Below are 22,420 nucleotides of genomic sequence, written 5' to 3' on the forward strand. Positions count from 1 at the left end.
GATCAGTGTTGAAACGGCTCACAAACCACTGATTCCGCTGTTTCAAAAACCACTGAATGACTGTCCGCTGAGAGTCCAAAGAATGATGATCAAACTACAACACTATGCTCTGAATGTAGCATACACTCCGGGAAAGATGATGCACACTATTTCTAGAGCTGTGGACACGAAGGCACCAGCGGGCACCAAAGCAGATGAAGAAGTGAGAACATAAGTGGACATGATCACAACAGCATTGCCAGTCGCAGATGGAAGATGGAAATCATACAGACTGAGACAGAAAAAGACACAACACTGACAAACCTGAAGAAAATAATAATCAATGGATGGTCTAACATGAAACAAGACTGCTCACATGACATAACCGAATACTGGAACTACAGAGCTGAGCTGACAGTAGTTGAAAACATTGTCTACAATGGAAGCAAAATAGTATTTCCGAAAAGTCTGAGGAAGGAAATGTAAAAAAAAGAGTCATGAAGGACGCCTAGGAATCGAGAAGTGCAAGAACAGAGCATGTGAAGTAATGTATTGGCCCAGAATGAACCCAGATGTGACAGACGAAGTATCAAACTGTACTGCATGTCTGAAATATCAAGCAGCCCTGCAGAGCCATTAAAGCCCCACCCTGCACTTGAGAGACCAGACCAAAAGATAGGAGCTGACCTTTTTATATGTAATGGAATGGATCACCTTGTTGTCACATTATACTACTCCCTGTATCCAGAGGTTTGGAGGCTGAACACCACCACCTCAGACACTGTGATAACCTGTATGAAATCCATTTTCTCCAGAAACGGGGTGGCAAGTGGAGTCTTCAGCGATAATGGACCGCAATTCTCTAATGCAAAAGTTCAAACAATTCAGCAAGGACTGGGACTTCGTCCACACTACATCAAGTCCACACTTCCCACAATCGAACAGCCTGGTGGAGAAATATGTTCAGACAGTGAAGAGACAAAGCAAAAGACAGTGGAACTGACTTCTACAGGAGCCTGCTTGTATACCACAGGATGCCACTTGACTGGGGGTTTTCCCCAGCACACCTCCTCATGGGATGCAGACTGAGGACCAACTGCCCAATCAAGGAGTACCTCCTAAAAACGAAAGAGGGAGAGAAAGTGAGGAAGTTCAAGGAACAACAGAAAACAAATCAAAAGTTATACTACGACAGAGGGTCAATAAACCTATCTGAACTCCAACCTGATGACAACGTGAGGTACAAAGACGAAACAAACACATGGACACTAAAAAGAACAGTTACCGAAGTACAGCCAAGGTCATACAACATACAAACAGAAGATGGCGCTGTTCTACGGAGAAATCGTCGTGATTTTCTAAGGGACCAGCAACAGACAGTCATGACTGTTGAAGAGGCTAAAAGCACAGCTCTGGCAGCAGCCCAGAGTGATGAACAAACCCATCAGAAGATTGACATGGCAAGTGAAAGTACCAGAAATACTTATTGAGAGTTGTTAAGGACTCTAAGGACATATTGTCATATTTTCACTAGTGGTCCTACTAAGCATATAGTTAATAACATTTTGTTAACAAGGTTGAAATGCTGTTTACAATTCATTAATTAATTTGTTATTACACTTTGAGTACAGAAATAAATAGTTAATTTTGAAAAGTAAAATAATTATATTTAAAGAAAGGGAGATGTAATGATATAAGCAAATAGTTTTTGCTAGATTGATTACCATGCCAGAGCAGGATAACGGATGCGCAGGAGAGCTACTCGGTGGCAGTTGAACGTGACAGGGAGTTGTATGAATACGTGCCTACAGACAAGATGTAAAAACTATATGCTTTAAGTAAACATTCATTCTTTTTCATTACAGTGTATTCATTGAACCCTAACAACACAACAACATTGACACATAATTGATTTAATTTCTTGTGTACAAAATATATATTATGAATTTTCAACGGACAATTGTGTCCTCATGTAGTTAAAGCCATGTTTGTGTTGTTGCAAGTAGATACGGAACACTTGTGTGGACCTGTGGGAATAAGAAAAACTAAAGGAGAACAAAAAGACAGTGGAGAGGGGAGAGAAGGGTGCTGCTGGGTTAAAGATGCACTCTTAAACCTTTGTATAATTTCAGCCACTAGTTTTGAAAGTGGTGCTCACGAGCCAAAACAGGTCCCTGTTTTTTGTGTACTATTATCATTAAATTGTGTACTATGTCATCCAGTTCGTGTGATATGTTAAGTATCCAATTTGTGCAATATCATACACATTTGTTGTGTTTAAGATCCCAGAGTGCATCTTTAAGAGGGGTTTGTGTGGAGAAAACATACACCAGGCAGGAATGGGAAGTCTTGCAGAGGGGCGGGGGAGAAAGGCCTTCAACTAATAAACAAGTCTGGAGGTTTATCAGTGTTTATGACCTGGCATCTCCCCAAAAAGGACGCTTCCTGGGCTCCCTCTATCAACCACCCTGCTGCCCCCCCCCCCCCCCCCCCCCCTCTCTCTCTCTCTCTCTCTCTCTCTCTCTCTCTCTCTCTCTCTCTCTCTATCTCTCTCTGCCAAAATATTCACTGTCCCTCTACCTCCCAATATGTCCCTGAGCCTGTTCATAATCTCACTTACTGTCCCTCTTCCCACACTTTTCTCTCAATGCTGAAGTTCTCCTCTATACTTTGTCTATGCATTCTCTCCCCAGTGAGCACCGACATGATGCATGGACGTTGTTTATTGGTAAAAATTGGGTCAGTCCACCCATGCCTTGATTTCAACGTCTACAGACGTAGATTTTTTGCCAATCAGGCCTGGCCGTGATTTGGCCCAAAGATAGTTGTCTTTTGCTACATATTTTGTCTGTGCGGACCGGCCTAGATTTGGCCCCAAAAATCGTATTTTTTTTCAACATCCATAATAGAGGTTGTTTAAACTTTCACTCTGTACCAAATCTGAACGTCCTTTGGACATAAGGCAAAGTCATCTTTTTGATGTCTTGCTGACTGGGTGTTGCTCACTATGCCCTCCCTCCCTATTTCTCAGGGTGAAAGCAGAGTGTTCAGAATGGCGGGTCGGTGTGTTCTCTGGCCTGATCTCTCCATCACTCAACCTGTCATCAGCCATGCCCACCCGACCTTGTTAGGCCAGCGCGTCTCTCCCGCTCACCCCCCTCACCCCTCCTCACCCCCCAGCCTCACCCCCAGAGACTATGCAGCCCGATGTGTCAGGGGGATGATGAGTGTGTCCCTCTTGTTGAATTGACTTTGGGAGAGAGGGAGAGAGAGCGCCAGGGGAGTTTTGTTGTCTGTGACTCTGGTAGTATGTATGCAATATTTATATTGGTTAAGTTCATGGAAGCCTGCTGCTCTCAGGTTTCCCCCATACAAGCTATTAATGGTCCCTATGGAAACCCTATTTCCAACACAAGTAGGGGATCAAACAAAGGGTCAGGAGTTTTGGTCGTGATATTCACTCATCTTTGTTGCAATGTCTTCTGATGTAGCAATATAATTGTCTACTCTAGTTCCTTAATCCTGCATGGTCCTTAGAGTCCCACAGCACATTTCTGCTTCAGCCCATCACCTAATTCAACTACCCAACCTAACGTAAGCCATTGATTAGTGTAATAAGGTGTGTGTTAGTGCCCAGGCCCAGGATTAAGAACCGCATAAATACCGAAATATGTGACAAGCAACTCTGGACAGTGATACAGGCCGTGCAAGCTTTTACTCCAGCCCAACAGTAGCATATCTCTTTCAATCTAGACCACGATAAGTTGGTCTACAGTTAGAGCTGGGCTGAAACAAAAGCCTGCACACACTGCTGCTCTTCCGAAACCAAGATTGGCCACTTCTGAGCTGAGACCACACTCACCAAGTACACTGCCCCGCCTAGTGGAGAAAGAGGATCCCTGCAAATGCAAGGTCTGCCAGACCTGTACCAGTCATTCTGTCATATTCCCTCAGTTGCTCTAAAGCATATTGGGCTCTTTGTTTATGTTCTACCTGTCATCGTGTGTTGACCATTGTTGTTCTTCTGTCAGTTTTTTGTATTTGTAAAGTGTAAGTCCCTAGTTCAATACGCTGATAGATTTGTTTACTATTAGTGATAGTTATTGTGAAATCAACACAGTGCATAGACACATATTTTTGATAATGAGTTTTGTGTTGTTTGGGTGTATATGAAACCAACTCTGGACTAGAACAATTCTCCCTAAATCTCTACCAGATTGGAGGGGAGGAACGCGAGAGAGCAAGAGAATTATAATGAGAGGGGAGGACAAGGGGTGGAGGAGGAGAAGGAGGAGGGGATGGAGGAGGAGAAGGAGAGAGAAGGAGAGAGAAGGAGGAGGGGATGGAGGAGGAGAGGGAGAGAGAAGGAGGGGAAAGGAGAGAGGACAAAAGATTCAAAACAAAGGACGTTTTTGGACGACAGGAAAAATTGTGAGTATGAAAACATTGTGTTCTTTTCTTCATTTTGAAGACTATAAAGGCATTAGTAGCACTGCAGTACTGTATATAGAATGTTTACTATAAATAACATGAGGTACATGTACAAAAGATGCATAGAGAAACTACATTTACTGCAAATAACTAACTTTCCATGAAGTCATCATAATAGAATACTGTCTGTGAACTCCTGTCATGGATGAAAATATGTCATTCAGAACTAATGTATTTTGCAAAGCTATGTGCCCTGGCATACAAGAGTGTATAAATGAGTCAAAGCAAGATAAATCAATTTAGCGTATTCAGGGCCTGGGCAAGATGGTCGTAAAGGAGAAATGGGATGTTAAACATACCGAGTGACAAAACTGTTTGGACGATTTAGAGCATTCTTAATAAGGTTTATGGAAAGAGAGGTGTATGAAAATAGAGGTGTATGAAAAGAGAGTTGTATGAAAAGAGTGTATGAGAAAGGAGGAGTAGAGGGGTGCTCAAATAGGGCACAGAAAACACATTCTTTTGTGAGAACTCATGTCTTGGACTCCAAACTCACACTGACACATCACAAGAGGAATGATGCAGGGAGAGAGCTGAGGGAGTGTGTGTGTCTGTGTGTGTGTGTGAGAGAGAGAGAGAGAGAGAGAGAGAGGATTACTTTGTGAGAAAAAACAGCAACCTGATTCAAACTGCTTGATTAATGCTGATACTAACAACAGCACACATACTGTATCTATCTCATTTACCTGGATTTGACCAGGTACACATTTCCTACAACTGCCTTAGATACAAGCAGTCAGGAAAGCAAAGGCTAACTTTTTCAAACAGAAATTTGCATCCTGTAGCACTAACTCCAAAAAGTTTTGGGACACTGTAAAGTCCATGGAGAATAAGAGCACTTCCTCCCAGCTGCCCACTGCACTGAGGCTAGGAAACACTATCACCACCGATAAATCTACAATAATCGAAAATTTCAACAAGCATTTTGCTACGGCTGGCCATGCTTTCCACCTGGCTACCACTACCCCGACCACCAACTCTGCACCCTCCGCTGCAACTTGCCCATGCCCCCCCCCCCCCCCCCCCCCCCCCCCCGCTTCTCCTTCACACAAATTCAGACAGCTGATGTTTTGAAAGAGCTGCAAAATCTGGACCCCTACAAATCAGCTGGGCTAGACAATCTGGACCCTTTCTTTCTAAAACTAGCCGCCGAAATTGTCGCAACCCCTATTACTAGCCTGTTCAACCTCTCTTTCGTAACGTCTGAGATCCCCAGAGATTGGAAAGCTGCCGCGGTCATCCCCCTCTTCAAAGGGGGTGACACTCTAGATCCAAACTGTTACAGACCTATATCCATCCTGCCCTGCCTTTCGAAAGTATTTGAAAGACAAGTTAACAAACAGATCACCGACCATTTCGAATCCCACCGTACCTTCTCCGCTATGCAATCCGGTTTCTGAGCTGGTCATGGGTGCACTTCAGCCACGCTCAAGGTCCTAAACGATATTATAACCGCGATCGATAATAGACAGTACTGTGCAGCCGTCTTCATCGACCTGGCCAAGGCTTTCGACTCTGTCAACCACCGCATTCTTATTGGCAGACTAAATAGCCTTGGTTTCTCAAATGACTGCCTCGCCTGGTTCACCAACTACTTCTCAGATAGAGTTCAATGTGTCAAATCGGAGGGCCTGTTGTCTGGACCTATGGCAGTCTCTATAGGGGTGCCACAGGGTTCAATTCTTGGGCCGACTCTTTTCTCCGTGTATATCAATGATGTCGCTCTTGCTGCTGGTGACTCTCAGATCCACCTCTACGCAGACGACACCATTTTGTATACATCTGGCCCTTCATTGGACACTGTGTTAACAAACCTCCAAACGAGCTTCAATGCCATACAACACTCCTTCAGTAGCCTCCAACTGCTCTTAAACACTAGTAAAACTAAATGCATGCTCTTCAATCGAACGCTGCTGGCACCGCCCACCTGACTAGAATCACTACTGTCGACGGGTCTGACCTAGAGTATGTGGACAACTACAAATACCTAGGTGTCTGGTTAGACTGTAAACTCTCCTTCCAGACTCACATTAAGAATCTCCAATCCAAAGTTAAATCTAGAATCGGCTTCCTATTTCACAACAAAGCCTCCTTCACTCATGCTGCCAAACATGCCCTTGTAAAACGGACTATCCTACCGATCCTTGACTTCGGCAATGTCATTTACAAAATAGCCTCCAACACTCTACTCAGCAAATTGGATGTAGTCTATCACAGTGCCATCCGTTTTGTCTCCAAAGCCCCATACACTACCCACCACTGTGACCTGTACGCTCTTGTTGGCTGGTCCTCACTACATGTTCGTCGTCAAACCCACTGGCTCCAGGCCAACTATAAATCACTGCTAGGCAAATCCCTGCCTTATCTTAGCTCATTGGTCACCATAGCAGCACCCACCCGTAGTCTGCGCTCCAGCAGGTATATCTCACTGGTCATCCCCAAAGCCAACACCTCCTTTGGCCGCCATTCCTTCCAGTTCTCTGCTGCCAATGACTGGAACAAATTGCAAAAATCTCTGAAGCTGGAGACTCTTATCTCCCTCACTAACTTTAAGCATCAGTTGTCAGAGCACCTTACCGATCACTGCACCTGTACACAGCCCATCTGAAATTAGCCCACCCAACTAACTCATCCCTATATTGTTATTTATTTTGCTCTTTTGCTCTTTTGCACCCCAGTATCTCTATTTGCACATAATCTCTTGCACATCTAGCATTCCAGTGTTAATACTAATTGTAATTATTTTGCACTATAGCCTATTTATTGCCTTACCTCCATAACTTGCTACATTTGCACACACTGTACATATATTTTCTGTTGTATTTTTTGACTTTATGTTTTTTTTACCCCATATGTAACTCTGTGTTGTTGTTTTTATTGCACTGCTTTGCTTTATCTTGGCCAGGTCGCAGTTGTAAATGAGAACTTGTTCTCAACTGGCTTACCTGGTTAAATAAAGATAAATAAATAAAAGAGTATACATTGCATTAGAAACAGCAGAGGCAGGGCCAGGGGGAGAGCAGAAGGAAAACAGAGGAAATGTAAAGTCGAGATATTGAAGAGTTCCTCTGTGTGAATTGAAACATATAAACTATTTTCCTCTTCGGGCTTTTGTGGGTCCTCTTTCCTTCAGCTCGTAAACATCCAGCTCTGACAACGATGGGCAGTCTTCCAATCGCCCTGCTCCTCTGCGGTTTCCATGGTAACCCATGACAAACACAACACACAAATCATCACCTTCAATTAGGTTTGAGTCCATCTCTGTTTGTTTTAACTCCATAAAACACTTCCCATCATATGCTTTTCTGTTCCACAGCTCTCACAGCTGTAGCCCAATCCCCACAGGCTGGTAATAATGCCCTCCATTCAATGGTCACACATTATTTCAAAAGACATTAAGTTGCATGTGAATCATGGCCGTGGGTAGAGGTCGCTCCCATGCTGATTGTGTTGTTTCCCTGTTGGTAGAGGTGGATCTCCCCAGAGGTGACTGGAATGAAGAGGAGGCTCTGCTGTCTGTCTCTACCCTACCACCTGGTGAGTGAGGTGTCTGTCTCTACCCTACCACCTGGTGAGTGAGGTGTCTGTCTCTACCCTACCACCTGGTGAGTGAGGTGTCTGTCTCTACCCTACCACCTGGTGAGTGAGGTGTCTGTCTCTACCCTACCACCTGGTGAGTGAGGTGTCTGTCTCTACCCTACCACCTGGTGAGTGAGGTCATCAGTGTGGGACAGAAACATCACTGAACAATGTTAGGCCAGGGATGACCAGGGGTGTCCAGTGTTATCTAAACATTGTGTGTGACTTATCTGGATGTTGTGTGTATCCTCTGTGCTAGACTGTAGGGAAGAGACGTACCCCTGCACCAGGATGTACTCTGTCCACCGGCCCATCAAGAGATGCATCCACTCCCTCTGCCTTTACAGGTAAGCTGCAACTACAGGCTCTCTCTCAGGAAAACATAGACACACTCAGTGCCTCCTGGTCATGCAGTCAAAGTCCTTGGGTTTCAACCTGAGAGCCTGTGCAGAGAGGCATGTTTTAGAGACAGCAGCTGGGGTCTGATTATAGTGTAATGATGTCTGTCTCCTGGTTTGTCTCAGCCTCCCTCGTGTCTATGTGATCAACAAGGAGATCTGTGTGAGAACTGTGTGCCAACAGGATGAGTACCTGAAGGGTAAGACAGTCCATCTGATAGCACTTCATTAGACCAGTTGTTAGGATTACAACAACATAACAATCTTAGAGTGCATGAAACTCTTACTGACTTAAGGACAGCATGTACACTACCGTTCAAAAGTTTGGGGTCACTTAGAAATGTCCTTGTTTTCGAAAGAAAAGCAATTTTTCTGTCCATTCAAATAACATCAAATTGATCAGAAATACAGTCTCAACGTCAACAGTGAAGAGGCGACTCCGGGATGCCAAAAAGCCATATCTCAGGCTGCCCGTCTTAATCTTTTCTTTTTATTGGCCAGTCTGAGATATGGCTTTTTCTTTGCAACTCTGCCTAGAAGGTCAGCATCCCGGAGTCGCCTCTTCACTGTTGACGTTGAGAGTGGTGTTTTGTGGGTACTATTTAATGAAGCTGCCAGTTGAGGACATGTGAGGCGCCTGTTTCTCAAACTAGACACTCTAATGTATTTGTCCTCTTGCTTAGTTGTGCACCGGGGCCTCCCACTCCTCTTTCTATTCTGGTTAGAGCCAGTTTGCGCTGTTCTGTGAAGGGAGTAGTACACAGCATTGTACGAGATCTTCAGTTTCTTGGCAATTTCTCGCATGGAATAGCCTTCATTTCTCAGAACAAGAATAGACTGATGAGTTTCAGAAGAAAGTTATTTGTTTCTGGCCATTTTGAGCCTGTAATCAAACCTACAATTGCTGATGCTCCAGATACTCAACTAGTCTCAAGAAGGCCAGTTTTATTGCTTCTTTAATCAGCACAACAGTTTTAAGCTCTGCTAACATAATTGCAAAAGGGTTTTCTAATGATCAATTAGCCTTTTAAAATGATAAACTTGGATTAGCAAACACAACGTGCCATTGGAACACAGGACTGATGGTTGCTGATAATGGGCCTCTGTACGCCTATGTAGATATTCCATAAAAAATCTGCAGTTTCCAGCTACAATAGCCATTTACAACATTAACAATGTCTACACTGTATTTCTGATCAATTTGATGTTATTTTAATGGGAAAAAAATTGCTTTTCTTTAAAAAACAAGGACATTTCTAAGTGACCCCAAATGGTAGTGTACATCTGAGCCCACAGCATCCTCTCTCTCTTTCACACACACACACATTATCTGTATTCAATCTCTCTCTCTTGCTCTCTCTCTTCTCTCCATCCCAGCTGAGCTCTGCAGGGAGAGGTCCGGCTGGCCCAAACGCTTCCAGAGGTCAACCACCAATAAGAAACGCTGTCGCAATCACCGTGGCAACCCCAAAACCTGGGAAAACAAGGCCTGATGGGCCCAAGATGGCGGAGATGGAAGGAGGGGCGGAGGAAGAAGGGAGGAAGGAGAGAAGGAGGAGGAGGGAGGACACCCTTGGAGACAGAACACTGGGTTGTCTCCATAAAAACACCCCAAAACACCATAAATCCACCGCTCAACACCTGGTGCTAGCCTGTGCCTTATTACACACACACACACAATCACACGCACGCACGGACAGACACACACAGAGACACACATGCACAAACGCATGCACACACACACACACACACACACACACACACACACACACACAGTCCTCGTAACTCCAGTTAAGAACAGTCTGAGTCATATTTCTCAGTTCTTCTATTAGCCTCTTGTTTTATTATAACTGTCTGTGAATATCATGGGGAGAAATCACTCCCGACAGATTTGCTCTGTGTTTTATTTGACACGGATCATGTTCTCGTGGTTTACGTCAGTGCCATTCCGGGCTGTATAATACTGCTCAGATGGAACGCTGTTGGGTTCCTGTAGTTCGTTGTGTAGAGGCAATCTGAGAACAAAGTATCCACTCTGTCATCACTGGCACCTTACTGTAAAGCACTCTATCACAATCCAATACCAAAGTAGTGCAATATTACCCAATAAAATGTAATGAATTGGTTTATGTGTGGATTGCTTTATTGATGTAGTCCAGTTTTTTCCCCTTATGCAGATAAAAAGAAAAGTCATCCGTGATTCAACATTAGTTGATATCTTTATACTTTTATTTTCAATACATACACATTTACATACACACATATTGTATTTGTAATGACAAGAAGAAACACATAAACAAACATAGGTAGGGTCTACACAGACTCTCACCAGTTCATACCAGTTCTCCAACTAGCCGTGTGCTCACACAGGAAATCAATCAATTATCACGTCATTAATCAACATCATGTCATCAATCAATGCATATGTTTGAGTCCATGAGAGAAAGACACACACAATGATAAGTACAAAAGCCACATACATGGCTTACTGTAATATTGCACTATGATGTCCTGTACTGCATTATCCCCCTCTATCCCTCCATCCTTTCTCTCCAAATAAAACAGTAAAGTAAAACACTGCAGTAAAGTAAAACACTGCATCTCACAAGGACTGGAATGGTCTCACTGCATTGACAGAGTTAAGTTAGTTCCAGGGTTTAACGTATAGAACACAGACGGACGGACGGACGGACAGACAGTTGTATATACAACACACACAGGGCTATTCATCCAGCAGGGCAAGAGTCGTGACCTAAATGAGTCATCTCTACCCAGAAACCCCTTGACTGTTGATTACATCACAAGGCCTAAATCAGGCCTGTCTATCACCCCATGGGTTTAACCCCCTCCTCACCCTCCATCCCTCCTCAGACCCATCTTACCCTTTCATCCCATCACTCTGCTATCCCTTCACTCAATCAGACCACTATTTTTTCCTATCGCTCCCTCCATTTCGGTGTTAATTGACCAACTAACACCAGCCTCATGTTAGAACAACGCAGCCAAGTGACCCTGCCAAGTTCCCATCCCCAGCAGTGATAATGTCCACATCTCACCACTCTCCGTCAGACTGTGGTTGTAGGACCGCAATAGCCCACCAAGGGGCGCCAAACAGCATGACTACTGTGTAAACTTACAGTAGATCAGTGTCCACTCAAAGCAGAAGCTGCTCCAAAGCCCAGCTCCAGACTCACCGTGGCCTAACCTTAGTAATTAAGAGGAAAAAGCAAAACTGACCTTAGATCAGATAACTTGGTCATATACTAATGCATCCAGGCAAGCCTGTAAATTAGTTATTTCAGGCGATAATTCCAGTTGTACTGGAGATTCTAAAGGAAAATTAGCTACGACACTACCACAACAACAATGGGAATTACAAACTACTGACAATATATACATTTACAATAATATATTCTGTACATAAATTAATTTGTTTTTTATCAAGACTATAGTGTGAGTCACCATCATTCCTTTCTGTACCATCTTTCATTTAGAGAGATTTAACCTCAGTCTTTTCCCTCAGTAGTAAATAAATACTCTGTTGCAATAGATAGAGATAGAGAAAGAGACAGAGGGAGAGGAGGGCAAGGAGAGGGGGACAGAGGGGGAGAGAGTGTAGCGTTGAAACTGATAGGGAAAGATGTAGAGGATTGAGGATGGTAAGGAGAGGAAGCCAGGAGAGGGGTGATGAGAGTGGGGGCAGGGTGTGAGAGAGACAAATAAAGAGAGGGGGAAGAGAGGGAGAGAGTACACTGAGGTTGAGGTGATAATATACAGTGTCTTCCTCTGGTCAGGGGTTAAAGGTCAGGTGAAGGTCAGGTGAAAGGGATTGTGGGACGGCCTCAGAACTGCTGCCAGTTGGTGGAACCATCATCGTTGGCGAGCGGAGACATTGACCTGCGTTATGGGGAAAAAGAGGAGAGCATTAATGGGGGGAACAAAATAATGAAAGAAGAGAGAAAAGGATGAAAGAGAGAGAAGATTATCCCCTTACTTTTCTGGGGCAGAGAAGTCTCCCCACATGTCCGAGCCGCCTGTAGGGTTGGGGTTCGGCTGCACCACAGAGTTGGAGTTACTGCTGTCCAGGTCTAACAAACAGCCTGAGAACAGAGAGACAATCATAGAATTAGGAATTAGAATACTAATTTAATAGGATCTCTATGGAGACAACACACATCAAACCCTTCAATACACAACCTCTACTGCTTTCTCCCCATTCATACTCTAATGACAATAGCCTTTTTCTTGGTTAGCTCATAAAACTAAAAGAAAAAACACCCAGGGCCCCATTCAATCCTTAACCTAATTACACAGTGGCATATAAACATGTACTTTTTCCCTTCAGTCAAATGAATTCACAGCATGGTTTGGGGAACTGTAAAAATAGTATTCAACAATGTTAGCAAAAAGCGCTATGCAGAAAAAGCAGTTACTAGGGTAACCGAACAAGATAAACAAACAGATGAATCAGAAGCAGCAATATGAGAACAGGGTCGCGTTCAGGAGAACACAACGTTTTGAACGTTGCACATAGAATTGTCTTGTATGGAGTGTACCACATCCCCTATTCTACATGCCAGAGCAGAATACCTGTCTTCATAATCTATACTGAACAAAAATATAAACGCAACAATTTCAATGATTTTACTGAGTTACAGTTCATATAAGGAAATCAGTCAATTTAAATAAATCCATTAGGCCCTAATCTATGGATTTCACATGACTGAGCAGGGGCACAGCCATGGGTGGGCCTGGGAGGACATAGGCCCACCAACTGGGGAGCCAGGCCCAGCCAATCAGAATTAGTTTTTCCCCACAAAAGGGCTTTATTACAGACAGAAATACTCCTAAATTTCAACAGCTGTCCGGGTGGCTGGTCTCAGACGATCCTGCAGGTGAAGAAGCCGGATGTGGAGGTCCTGGGCTGGCGTGGTTACACGTGGTCTGCAGTTGTGAGGCCGGTTGGACGTACTGCCAAATTCTCTAAAACAACGTTGGAGGCGGCTTATGGTAAATAAATTAACATTAATTGATCTGGCAACAACTCTGGTGGACATTCCTGCAGTCAGCATGCCAATTGCATCACGCTTCACCATCTGGCAGTCTGATGGACGAATCTGGGTTTGGCGGATGCCAGGAGAACGCTACCTGCCTCAATGCATGGTGCCAACTGTAAAGTTTGGTTGAGGAGGAATAATGGTCTGGGGCTGTTTGTCATGGTTCAGGCTAGGGCCCTTAGTTCCAGTGAAGGGAAATCTTAATGCTACAGCATACAATGACGATCTAGACAATTCTGTACTTCCAACTTTGTGGCAACAGTTTGGGGAAGGCCCTTTCCTGTTTCAGCATGACAATGCCCATGTACACAAAGCGAGATCCATACAGAAATGGTTTGTCGAGATCAGTGTGGAAGAACTTGACTGGCGTGCACAGAGCCCTGACCTCAACCCCATGGAACACCTTTGGGATGAATTGGAATGCCGACTGCAAGCCAGGCCTAATCGCCCAACATCAGTACACGACCTCACTAATGCTCTTGTGGCTGAATGGAAGCAAGTCCCCACAGCATCTAGTGGAAAGCCTTCCCAGAAGAGTAGATGCTGTTATAGCAGCAAAGGGGGGACCCAACTCCATATTAAAGCCCATGATTTTGGAATGAGATGTTTGACGAGCAGGTGTCCACATACTTTTGGTCATGTAGTGTATATCTTTCTGAACAACCAGTAGCGTTACACCTCGCTGAACGTGGCCCAAAATGCTGTTCACCTACCTGTGTTACTTCCCCCTGAGAATGTGTTACTTCCCCCTGAGAACATGTCACTTCCTGCTGGGAATGTGTCGTTTCCTCCTGAAAACGTGTCACTTTCCCCTGAAAACGAGTCACTTCCCGCAGAGAATAAGTCTCCCCCTGAGAATAACCCTTCATTGTCATTGGAGGAGCTTGACATAGGGGGAGGGGCTATCTTGGCGCCACCACCGGCAGGTGGAGGAGGGAGGAGCCCAAAGCCACCAGCACTCTGGGGGCGGGACTTGTCTCTCTTTCTGCCTTGCTGAGAGAGGGACAGAAATGGAAAGAAAGAGAGGAGGGGACGGGTGAGAAGGAAGGAGAGAGGAATAGGTGTTTGAGTGATAGCTTGACAAAGCTTTGAAACAGAGCATGGGTTTGCAACGTGTGCGTGCATGTTCGCTTTTGAGTTGTTAAGCGCTAACCAGATGGTACCATGGTAGGAGTATTATGGGTGTGAGTTGAGGAAGTTACCCCGATATTGAGAGTGATGGTCTGTCCCTCTTTGAAACCCAGGTCCAGTTTAGGAGTGTTGTCTGGAGTCTGAGACTGCTTACTGATCTCAAGCTCCTGTTTCACCCACCTGAGAGAGTGACAGAGAGAGAGAGGTAACAAGAGAGAGAGAAAGATATATATATATACAGTAAATAGATAGAGAATGAGAGGGCAAAAGGGAGAGAGCGTTATAACATTTCAAGCCTCTTTATTCTTTTGAAAAATGTTGTGTGCATAATGTTTAGTGTTAATTTGTGATTGTTTATTTCACTTGCTTTGGCAATATAAACATATGTTTTCCATGTCAATGAAGCCCCTTTCAATTGAATTGAGAGTTATAGAGTGAAACAAATGTCAGGCTATTACTAATTAATGTCAGTTAGAAGTCAACATTTTAGCTCTGAGCTGTACTTGTTTTGCTAATGTTATGAGAATGTTATCCCTGTTGTGACAGCTGACAGCTGTAAGAGCAACACACTTAAAGTGGTCCTGCAGCGCCACGTTGAAGTCAAACGAGTCCCCTCTGTCCCCAAACCCGATGCCTATGAACGCACTGCGACCTGAGAGACAGAGGCCAGAGAAGAACAATAAACCAATGTAAGTTACAAATCAAATCACTTCGTACACACACTGATCCTAAAACACAGAGAAATAGCACAGTGAGAAACAACTGATTGTGTACTCCAAATGCTGTAGTAGAATACTGTTCCATTCTATACACTCAAATGATCCAACACATACCTTGTTATTACTGTGTTATACTACTTCTACTGTACTGAACAAAAATATAAACTCAACATGCAGCAATTTCAACAATTTTACTGAGTTACAGTTCATATAAGGAAATCAGTCAATTGAAATAAATAAATTAGGTCCTAATCTATGGATTTCACATAACTGGGCATGGGCTCAGCCATGGGTGGGCCTGGGAGGGCATAGGCCCACCCACTTGGGAGCCAGGCACATCCACTGGGGAGCCAGGCCCAGCCAATCAGAATGAGTTTTTCCCCACAAAAGTGCTTTATAATACAGACAGAAATACTCCTCGTTTCATCAGCTGTCCAGGTGGCTGGTCTCAGATGATCCTGCAGGTGAAGAAGCCGGATGTGGATGTACTGGGGTGGCGTTGTTACACGTGGTCTGCGGTTGTGAGGCCGGTTGGACGTACTGCCAAATTCTCTAAAACGACGTTTGAGGCGGCTTATGGTAGAAAAATGAACATTAAATTATCTGGCAACAGCTCTGGTGGACATTCCTGCAGTCAGCATGCCAATTGCACACTCCCTCAAAACTTGAGACATCTGTGGCATTGTGTTGTGATCATGCTGTTTAATCAGCTTCTTGATATGCCACACCTGTCAGGTGGTTAGATTATCTTGGCAGAGGAGAAATGCTCACTAAAAGGGATGTAAACACTATTTTTTAGAGAAATAATGTTTTTTGTGCGTTTGGAAAATTTCTGGGATATTTTATTTCAGCTCATGAAACATGGGACCAACACTTTACATGTTGTGTTTATATTTTTGTTCAGTATAATAACTACTAATAGAAAAGTAGTGTGTGATAGTTCTGTCCTTTCTAATATGGCCAGATGGTGACAAGTGACGACGACCAACAACCCACCACTCTCATCCTGGATCCGAAGCACAAAGTAACGACTGGAGTCGCTGACGGTTTCTATGGCGATGCCAGGGTACTCGTCCACTGGTGCCTGTGCAAACAGCTCCCCTGCAGAGACGGAGGGTAGTTATAACTTAGGCCTTATAACTAACGGTTCAAGTCAATAGTCAGAGGGCAAGGTGGAGCAGTTAACATAGTCCTTTCAGGTCAACAAGAAGTGCCCAGGTGACGATTTGGAATTGGGCATGACGGCCTTCTGACTAGAAGTGCCTAGAGGTGGGCTAGGGGCTAGGGCAGGGGTCCCCAATTACATTCAGCCGTGGGCCAATTTTTCCTTGAGCGGATGGTTGGAACATAGCTATAAATAATTTGTACACTGCAAATTGACCGCAAGAAACAGATATAGTATTTGACAAAAACAGAATAATTTCAAACGTTGATTACATTGGGATACGATCACATACGCCTCTCTATTTATGCGTGAGGATACTTGGGAACAGATCTCCTAAATAAAAATTACCTTGAACTAATCTCCTGGTGATTTTACAGTCTTTTATATCGAAGAACAAAAAAATAAATAATGTAAACATTTAAAACTTGGGGGGCCGAATAAAATGTGGCCTGCGGGCCACCTATTGGGTAACCCTGGGCTAGGGGCTAGGGGACAATTTGGCCTCTCACCAGAGATCTTGTCCTCCAGTTTGATGAAAGCCACTTTTCCCCGAGCCGTCACTCTCATACGGCCTGTCCAATCAGGGGCATCCAGCTTCCAATCCGCCGCCCTGAGGGAGACACAGACAGCCAATCAGAGATGAGACTGACTGTATAGGTGTGTGTCAGAAAGAGGGATACCATGTTGTTGATAACCAACCACTACACCTTGCTACTGAAATGAGAGTGAAGTCAGGAGAAGAAGAAATAACAAGGTGACTGGGCTGGCAGTTCACCAGACCTGGGGTGGAATATTCCCTCATTATTATTACTCACTACATCACACAACAGACTCAGCTTTGTGCTTGGTGATGGCAAGTTACTGGTGGTCAGCCAATCAGCTCCCAGGAGAAAGATACAGTATGGAACGCTGTCCAGTCAGCATGCAGATAGACTGGATCGCGTTAAAACACCAGCCAATGAACAAATGGGTAAACACAATATAGTCACACACACTGCCAACCGTAGACTGTAGCCTAATAGGACTGAAGTCACTGTCAACAAGAGATCCTTTAACGAACCCTGGTTAGAAAGTAATAGGGTAGGCTACAACAGAGAAAATGCCCAGATAATCCTACGAGGGAGTAAAAATCTCACTAATCCTATGGACCTTTAAATACCGTAGTACCCACTATATCCTTTCACTAAACATTCGCCCCAAAGCACAGAGCAGTCAAAGCACATTCTGTCAAAGGGGGACACGACACGGTCACGTTTTCGCACTGTAAACAGGATTCAATGTCATTGTCTGATACCGTCAGGTGGACTACAATAATAACAGGTGTATTCTCCCTATCCATCCCACTACGCACAGCCTTGACATCTGGTGGTAGACTATTCCTCCGTAATAGAAGTCAACCAGTTTGCCTGGTAGGCCACCATAGAAAAGCTATTGCGCACTGCAAAGGCGACAGAGACGACCATCATAGCCATTATATGGGCAATGCATTGCCTTGATGTGAAGACAAGAGCTTTGCCTACGGGGAGGTTGATATATTGCCACGCCAAACAAATGATGCTGGAGTCAAACCAGGGCAAGGTCACCGGTTGATGGTGCCGGAACCGGGTCTCTTACCTGACTCCCCGGTTCGATGCCCGCGGCGGGATTCGGTAAACGTTGACGTCAGGTTTCACACACAGGATCGACTCGTATTCGCCCTCGGTCGCCATCTTGACTTTAATTCAATCAGTGTTTGGTGATCGTGCACGTTAACGGGTACGGGAGCGTAATACACTGTGTGTTTGCGCACGAGAAGCATTCACATCCGTTTCTAATGTCATTCATCCAGATTAATCAACCATTGTCAGTGATAGTTTAGAGATAATTGTAATCAATTAGCCTAACCTTTATTTGGTTGATTATGGTAGGCTATGTGAGAGATAAAGAGCTGGTCAAATTTAAATCAGGGTAGGATAATGTCAACACAAAACCACTCATAATCACAGTTGGAGGAAATTATTTAATGGATGTGTTACAAGGCAGTAATAATGCTACAAAGGGTAAAAAAAACAAAAAAACAATATATAAACACATTATGCAATTGAGTTGAACAGTTCATCTATTTTTTTTTTTTTACAGTGATAGGTTAAAGGGAGGAGCAAAAATAAATAGCTCCATATCAGCATACATGACAGGGAAAGACGTGAATCACAATCCAAGCAGCTCGAAAGCATCTCTCCAATCTTCTGCCTCACCAGGCTGAAAGACAAATCAGTAAATATCATTAGCCTACTAACTCAAGGGTATAGTGTGTGTGTTTGTGTGTGTGTGTGTGTGTGTGTGTGTGTCCTACCTGGAGGATGTCGTTAAGTTTCCTGGCCAGTTGAACAGAGTTCTGATGCAGTCCGTCCCAGGCCTTAAACACACGCTGTCTGCGAGCCACAAAGGTCTGCCAACAGTAGAAATAGTCTATAGGGAAGAGACAGAATTATAAGGAGAGATGCATTAGGGAAGAGACCCCCACCCCCACCCACACATGCACCCCGGCTCTCTGCAGCACGCGGAGACCCTCTCTCGCACGGCTGTCCTCCAGGTCACAGAAGTAGAGCCTGGAGACGTAGATCCTGAGGCGGAGGTTGGGGGTCTGGCTGAGCAACTGGGCCAGTCTGTAGGAGCAGTCTGAGCAGGGAGACCAGGAACAGAACCAGGTGACAGAGTAACACAGTCCCACACTGTCTGGAGCTCCATAACCCCACAGGCCCGGACACAGGGCGCCAGCTTCCAAGAGGCGCAGGAACAGCAGCTAAGGGGGGTGGAAAGAAAGAGAGTGATGGAGGTGTGTGATAAAGGGAGAGGGGTGAGGAATGAGGGAGAGAGAGTGATAGGTGAGAAATTAGAGAAAGAGTGATGGAGATAGGTGAGGAATGAGGGAGAGAGTGATGGAGATAGGTGAGGAATGAGGGAGAGAGAGTGATGGAGATAGGTGAGGAAGGGAGAGAGAGAAATGATTGAGGGAGGAAGATGCAGATAGAGAGAAAGGAGAGTAGAATGAGGGGAAAGAGAGTGATGAAGAAATGGGAAGGAAAGAAAGGGGAAGAGATAGGAAAATATACACTGCTCAAAAAAATAAAGGGAACACTAAAATAACACATCCTAGATCTGAATGAATGAAATAATCTTATTAAATACTTTTTTCTTTACATAGTTGAATGTGCTGACAACAAAATCACACAAAAATGATCAATGGAAATCAAATTTATCAACCCATGGAGGTCTGGATTTGGAGTCACCCTCAAAATTAAAGTGGAAAACCACACTACAGGCTGATCCAACTTTGATGTAATGTCCTTAAAACAAGTCAAAATGAGGCTCAGTAGTGTGTGTGGCCTCCACGTGCCTGTATGACCTCCCTACAACGCCTGGGCATGCTCCTGATGAGGTGGCGGATGGTCTCCTGAGTGATCTCCTCCCAGACCTGGACTAAAGCATCCGCCAACTCCTGGACAGTCTGTGGTGCAACGTGGCGTTGGTGGATGGAGCGAGACATGATGTCCCAGATGTGCTCAATTGGATTCAGGTCTGGGGAACGGGCGGGCCAGTCCATAGCATCAATGCCTTCCTCCTGCAGGAACTGCTGACACACTCCAGCCATATGAGGTCTAGCATTGTCTTGCATTAGGAGGCACCCAGGGCCAACCGCACCAGCATATGGTCTCACAAGGGGTCTGAGGATCTCATCTCGGTACCTAATGGCAGTCAGGCTACCTCTGGCGAGCACATGGAGGGCTGTGCGGCCCCCCAAAGAAATACCACCCCACACCATGACTGACCCACCGCCAAACCGGTCATGCTGGAGGATGTTGCAGGCAGCAGAACGTTCTCCACGGCGTCTCCAGACTCTGTCACGTCTGTCACATGTGCTCAGTGTGAACCTGCTTTCATCTGTGAAGAGCACAGGGCGCCAGTGGCGAATTTGCCAATCTTGGTGTTCTCTGGCAACTGCACGGTGTTGGGCTGTAAGCACAACGCCCACCTGTGGACGTCGGGCCCTCATACCACCCTCATGGAGTCTGTTTCTGACCGTTTGAGCAGACACATGCACATTTGTGGCCTGCTGGAGGTCATTTTGCAGGGCTCTGGCAGTGCTCCTCCTGCTCCTCCTTGCACAAAGGTGGAGGTAGCAGTCCTGCTGCTGGGTTGTTGCCCTCCTACGGCCTCCTCCACGTCTCCTGATGTACTGGCCTGTCTCCTGGTAGTGCCTCCATGCTCTGGACACTACGCTGACAGACACAGCAAACCTTCTTGCCACAGCTCGCATTGATGTGCCATCCTGGATGAGCTGCACTACCTGAGCCAATTGTGTGGGTTGTAGACTCCGTCTCATGCTACTACTAGAGTGAAAGCACAGCCAGCATTCAAAAGTGACCAAAACATCAGCCTGGAAGCATAGGAACTGAGAAGTGGTCTGTGGTCACCACCTGCAAAACCAGTCCTTTATTGGGGGTGTCTTGCTAATTGCCTATAATTTCCACCTGTTGTCTATTCCATTTGCACAACAGCATGTGAAATGTATTGTCAATCAGTGTTGCTTCCTAAGTGGACAGTTTGATTTCACAGAAGTGTGATTGACTTGGAGTTACATTGTGTTGTTTAAGTGTTCCCTTTATTTTTTGAGCAGTGTATAAAGACGGAAAGAGGGAGAGAACTGGAGCAACAGGGACAGACAAGAGAATAAATGACAGATGACAAGATTTGTTCCATGTTTCCTCCTCTCCCTTCCTCTCCTTGCCCTCCCTCTCCTCTCCCTCCTTCTCTCCTCTCCTCTCCCTCCCTCTCCTCTCTCTCCCTCTCCCTCTCCCTCTCCCTCTCCCTCTCCCCCTCCCTCCCCCTCCCACCTCTCCCCTCCCTCCCTCCCTCCCTCCCTCCCTCCCTCCCTCCCTCCCTCCCTCCCTCCCTCCCTCTCCTCTCCTCCCCCCTCCCTCCCTCCCATCTCCCTCCCTCCCTCCCTCCCACCCTCTCTCCTCTCCTCCCTCCCTCCCTCCCTCCCTCCCTCCCTCCCTCCCTCCCTCCCTCCCTCCCTCCCTCCCTCCCTACCTCCCTCTTCTCTCCCTCTCTCTCTGCTCCCCTCCCTCCCTCTCCTCTCCCTCCCTCCCTCACCTCCACATGACAACCAGACCGGTTGCGCAGGTGTCCAAAGTCGAAGGAGAGTGAGTTTGGTCCCACCCGCCTCTTGACCACGAAGCAAAGGTAGGTCTCGTGTCGGCCCTTGGCCCAGCGCATGTTCTTATAGTGGTAGATAAACTTCTTCTGGGCCAACAGCACACTGAGACACAGAAAATAGGTTTTCACTCAAATAAGTAGTAGAGTTGCTGGCAAAATCTATTTCCATAAGCACACGGAGGCAGGCCTAAGGTGAAAAGGTGAATGGTTATGGCCACTGCTATTGCTATTCACTCCTCTGCACCTGTAGTGGCTTATCTGGTCTGGAAAAGCCATATACTCTTGTTATGAGGACTGCACTGACTACTCAACACCTTCCTCTTCTTCTTTAACCAAACCACTGGTTTGGTTAACTTCTGTCAATGAACTGGTGTCTAACAAATTGGCCCTGGTTCTCTCGGTCTCAGTTTCAATCTGACAGCTTTCAGCGAAACTAGCGAAAGCTATTCAATATGTTGTTGTCATCATCACCGAAACTTCTGATTGTGCTGCATAAGATAAAGACGACAGGAGTGGTTTCATAATAAATCATCAATGATAAATAGGACAGCAATCACCAAATAGTAGGCATTAGCTTTAGAACATGTATTACACCATGCATTAGTTGATCACGTCATGTGATATTATAACATATCAATTTGCTCAACTCATTAAACAATTAACACAAAAAAACAGATGTGCATTTTTACTCACCTGTCAAAT

The 22,420-nt window shown here is 45.2% G+C and overlaps 2 protein-coding genes and 1 pseudogene across 3 annotated transcripts; 1 reads left to right on the forward strand and 2 right to left on the reverse strand.

Moving 5' to 3' along the window:
• Nucleotides 1–4,291: 4,291 nt before the first annotated feature.
• On the forward strand, nucleotides 4,292–10,572 carry LOC311125569 (microfibrillar-associated protein 5-like). Its single transcript, XM_084158415.1, has 7 exons — nucleotides 4,292–4,410; nucleotides 7,604–7,672; nucleotides 7,787–7,819; nucleotides 7,939–8,007; nucleotides 8,309–8,396; nucleotides 8,574–8,647; nucleotides 9,825–10,572. Exons 2-7 carry the CDS (start codon nucleotides 7,630–7,632, stop codon nucleotides 9,938–9,940), a joined length of 423 nt encoding a protein of 140 aa, XP_084014541.1. The 5' UTR covers nucleotides 4,292–4,410; nucleotides 7,604–7,629; the 3' UTR covers nucleotides 9,941–10,572.
• Nucleotides 10,573–10,656: 84 nt separating this feature from the next.
• On the reverse strand, nucleotides 10,657–18,240 carry LOC311106610 (adaptin ear-binding coat-associated protein 1-like). Its single transcript, XM_084148992.1, has 8 exons — nucleotides 18,134–18,240; nucleotides 17,029–17,129; nucleotides 16,351–16,455; nucleotides 15,206–15,287; nucleotides 14,707–14,815; nucleotides 14,218–14,497; nucleotides 12,442–12,547; nucleotides 10,657–12,344 (listed from the first exon to the last, which is right to left on the reverse strand). The coding sequence occupies exons 1-8, from the start codon at nucleotides 18,226–18,228 to the stop codon at nucleotides 12,290–12,292; spliced, it is 933 nt and encodes a 310-aa protein (XP_084005118.1). The 5' UTR covers nucleotides 18,229–18,240; the 3' UTR covers nucleotides 10,657–12,289.
• Nucleotides 18,241–18,706: 466 nt separating this feature from the next.
• Nucleotides 18,707–21,826, reverse strand: LOC311108990 (single-stranded DNA cytosine deaminase-like; annotated as a pseudogene). The gene is made up of 3 exons: nucleotides 21,656–21,826; nucleotides 18,852–19,301; nucleotides 18,707–18,757 (listed from the first exon to the last, which is right to left on the reverse strand). The product of its transcript is annotated as a single-stranded DNA cytosine deaminase-like (transcript).
• Nucleotides 21,827–22,420: the final 594 nt, after the last annotated feature.

This window comes from Coregonus lavaretus (genome assembly GCF_964263955.1).
Source record: "Coregonus lavaretus genome assembly, chromosome: 3".
Classification (NCBI taxonomy): Eukaryota; Metazoa; Chordata; class Actinopteri; order Salmoniformes; family Salmonidae; genus Coregonus; species Coregonus lavaretus.

Bases quoted from the DNA above. Each gene is read 5' to 3' on its own strand.
- LOC311125569 (XM_084158415.1), top strand. From the start codon at position 7,630: ATGGGCAGTCTTCCAATCGCCCTGCTCCTCTGCGGTTTCCATG. The intron at 7,673-7,786 runs GTAACCCATGAC...TCTGTTCCACAG, and splicing joins GCTCCTCTGCGGTTTCCATG to CTCTCACAGCTGTAGCCCAA. The intron at 8,397-8,573 runs GTAAGCTGCAAC...GGTTTGTCTCAG, and splicing joins CACTCCCTCTGCCTTTACAG to CCTCCCTCGTGTCTATGTGA.
- LOC311106610 (XM_084148992.1), bottom strand. From the start codon at position 18,228: ATGGCGACCGAGGGCGAATACGAGTCGATCCTGTGTGTGAAACCTGAC. The intron at 17,130-18,133 runs GTAAGAGACCCG...TGTCTCCCTCAG, and splicing joins GCATCGAACCGGGGAGTCAG to GGCGGCGGATTGGAAGCTGG. The intron at 15,288-16,350 runs GTGGGTTGTTGG...TCTGTCTCTCAG, and splicing joins TCGGATCCAGGATGAGAGTG to GTCGCAGTGCGTTCATAGGC.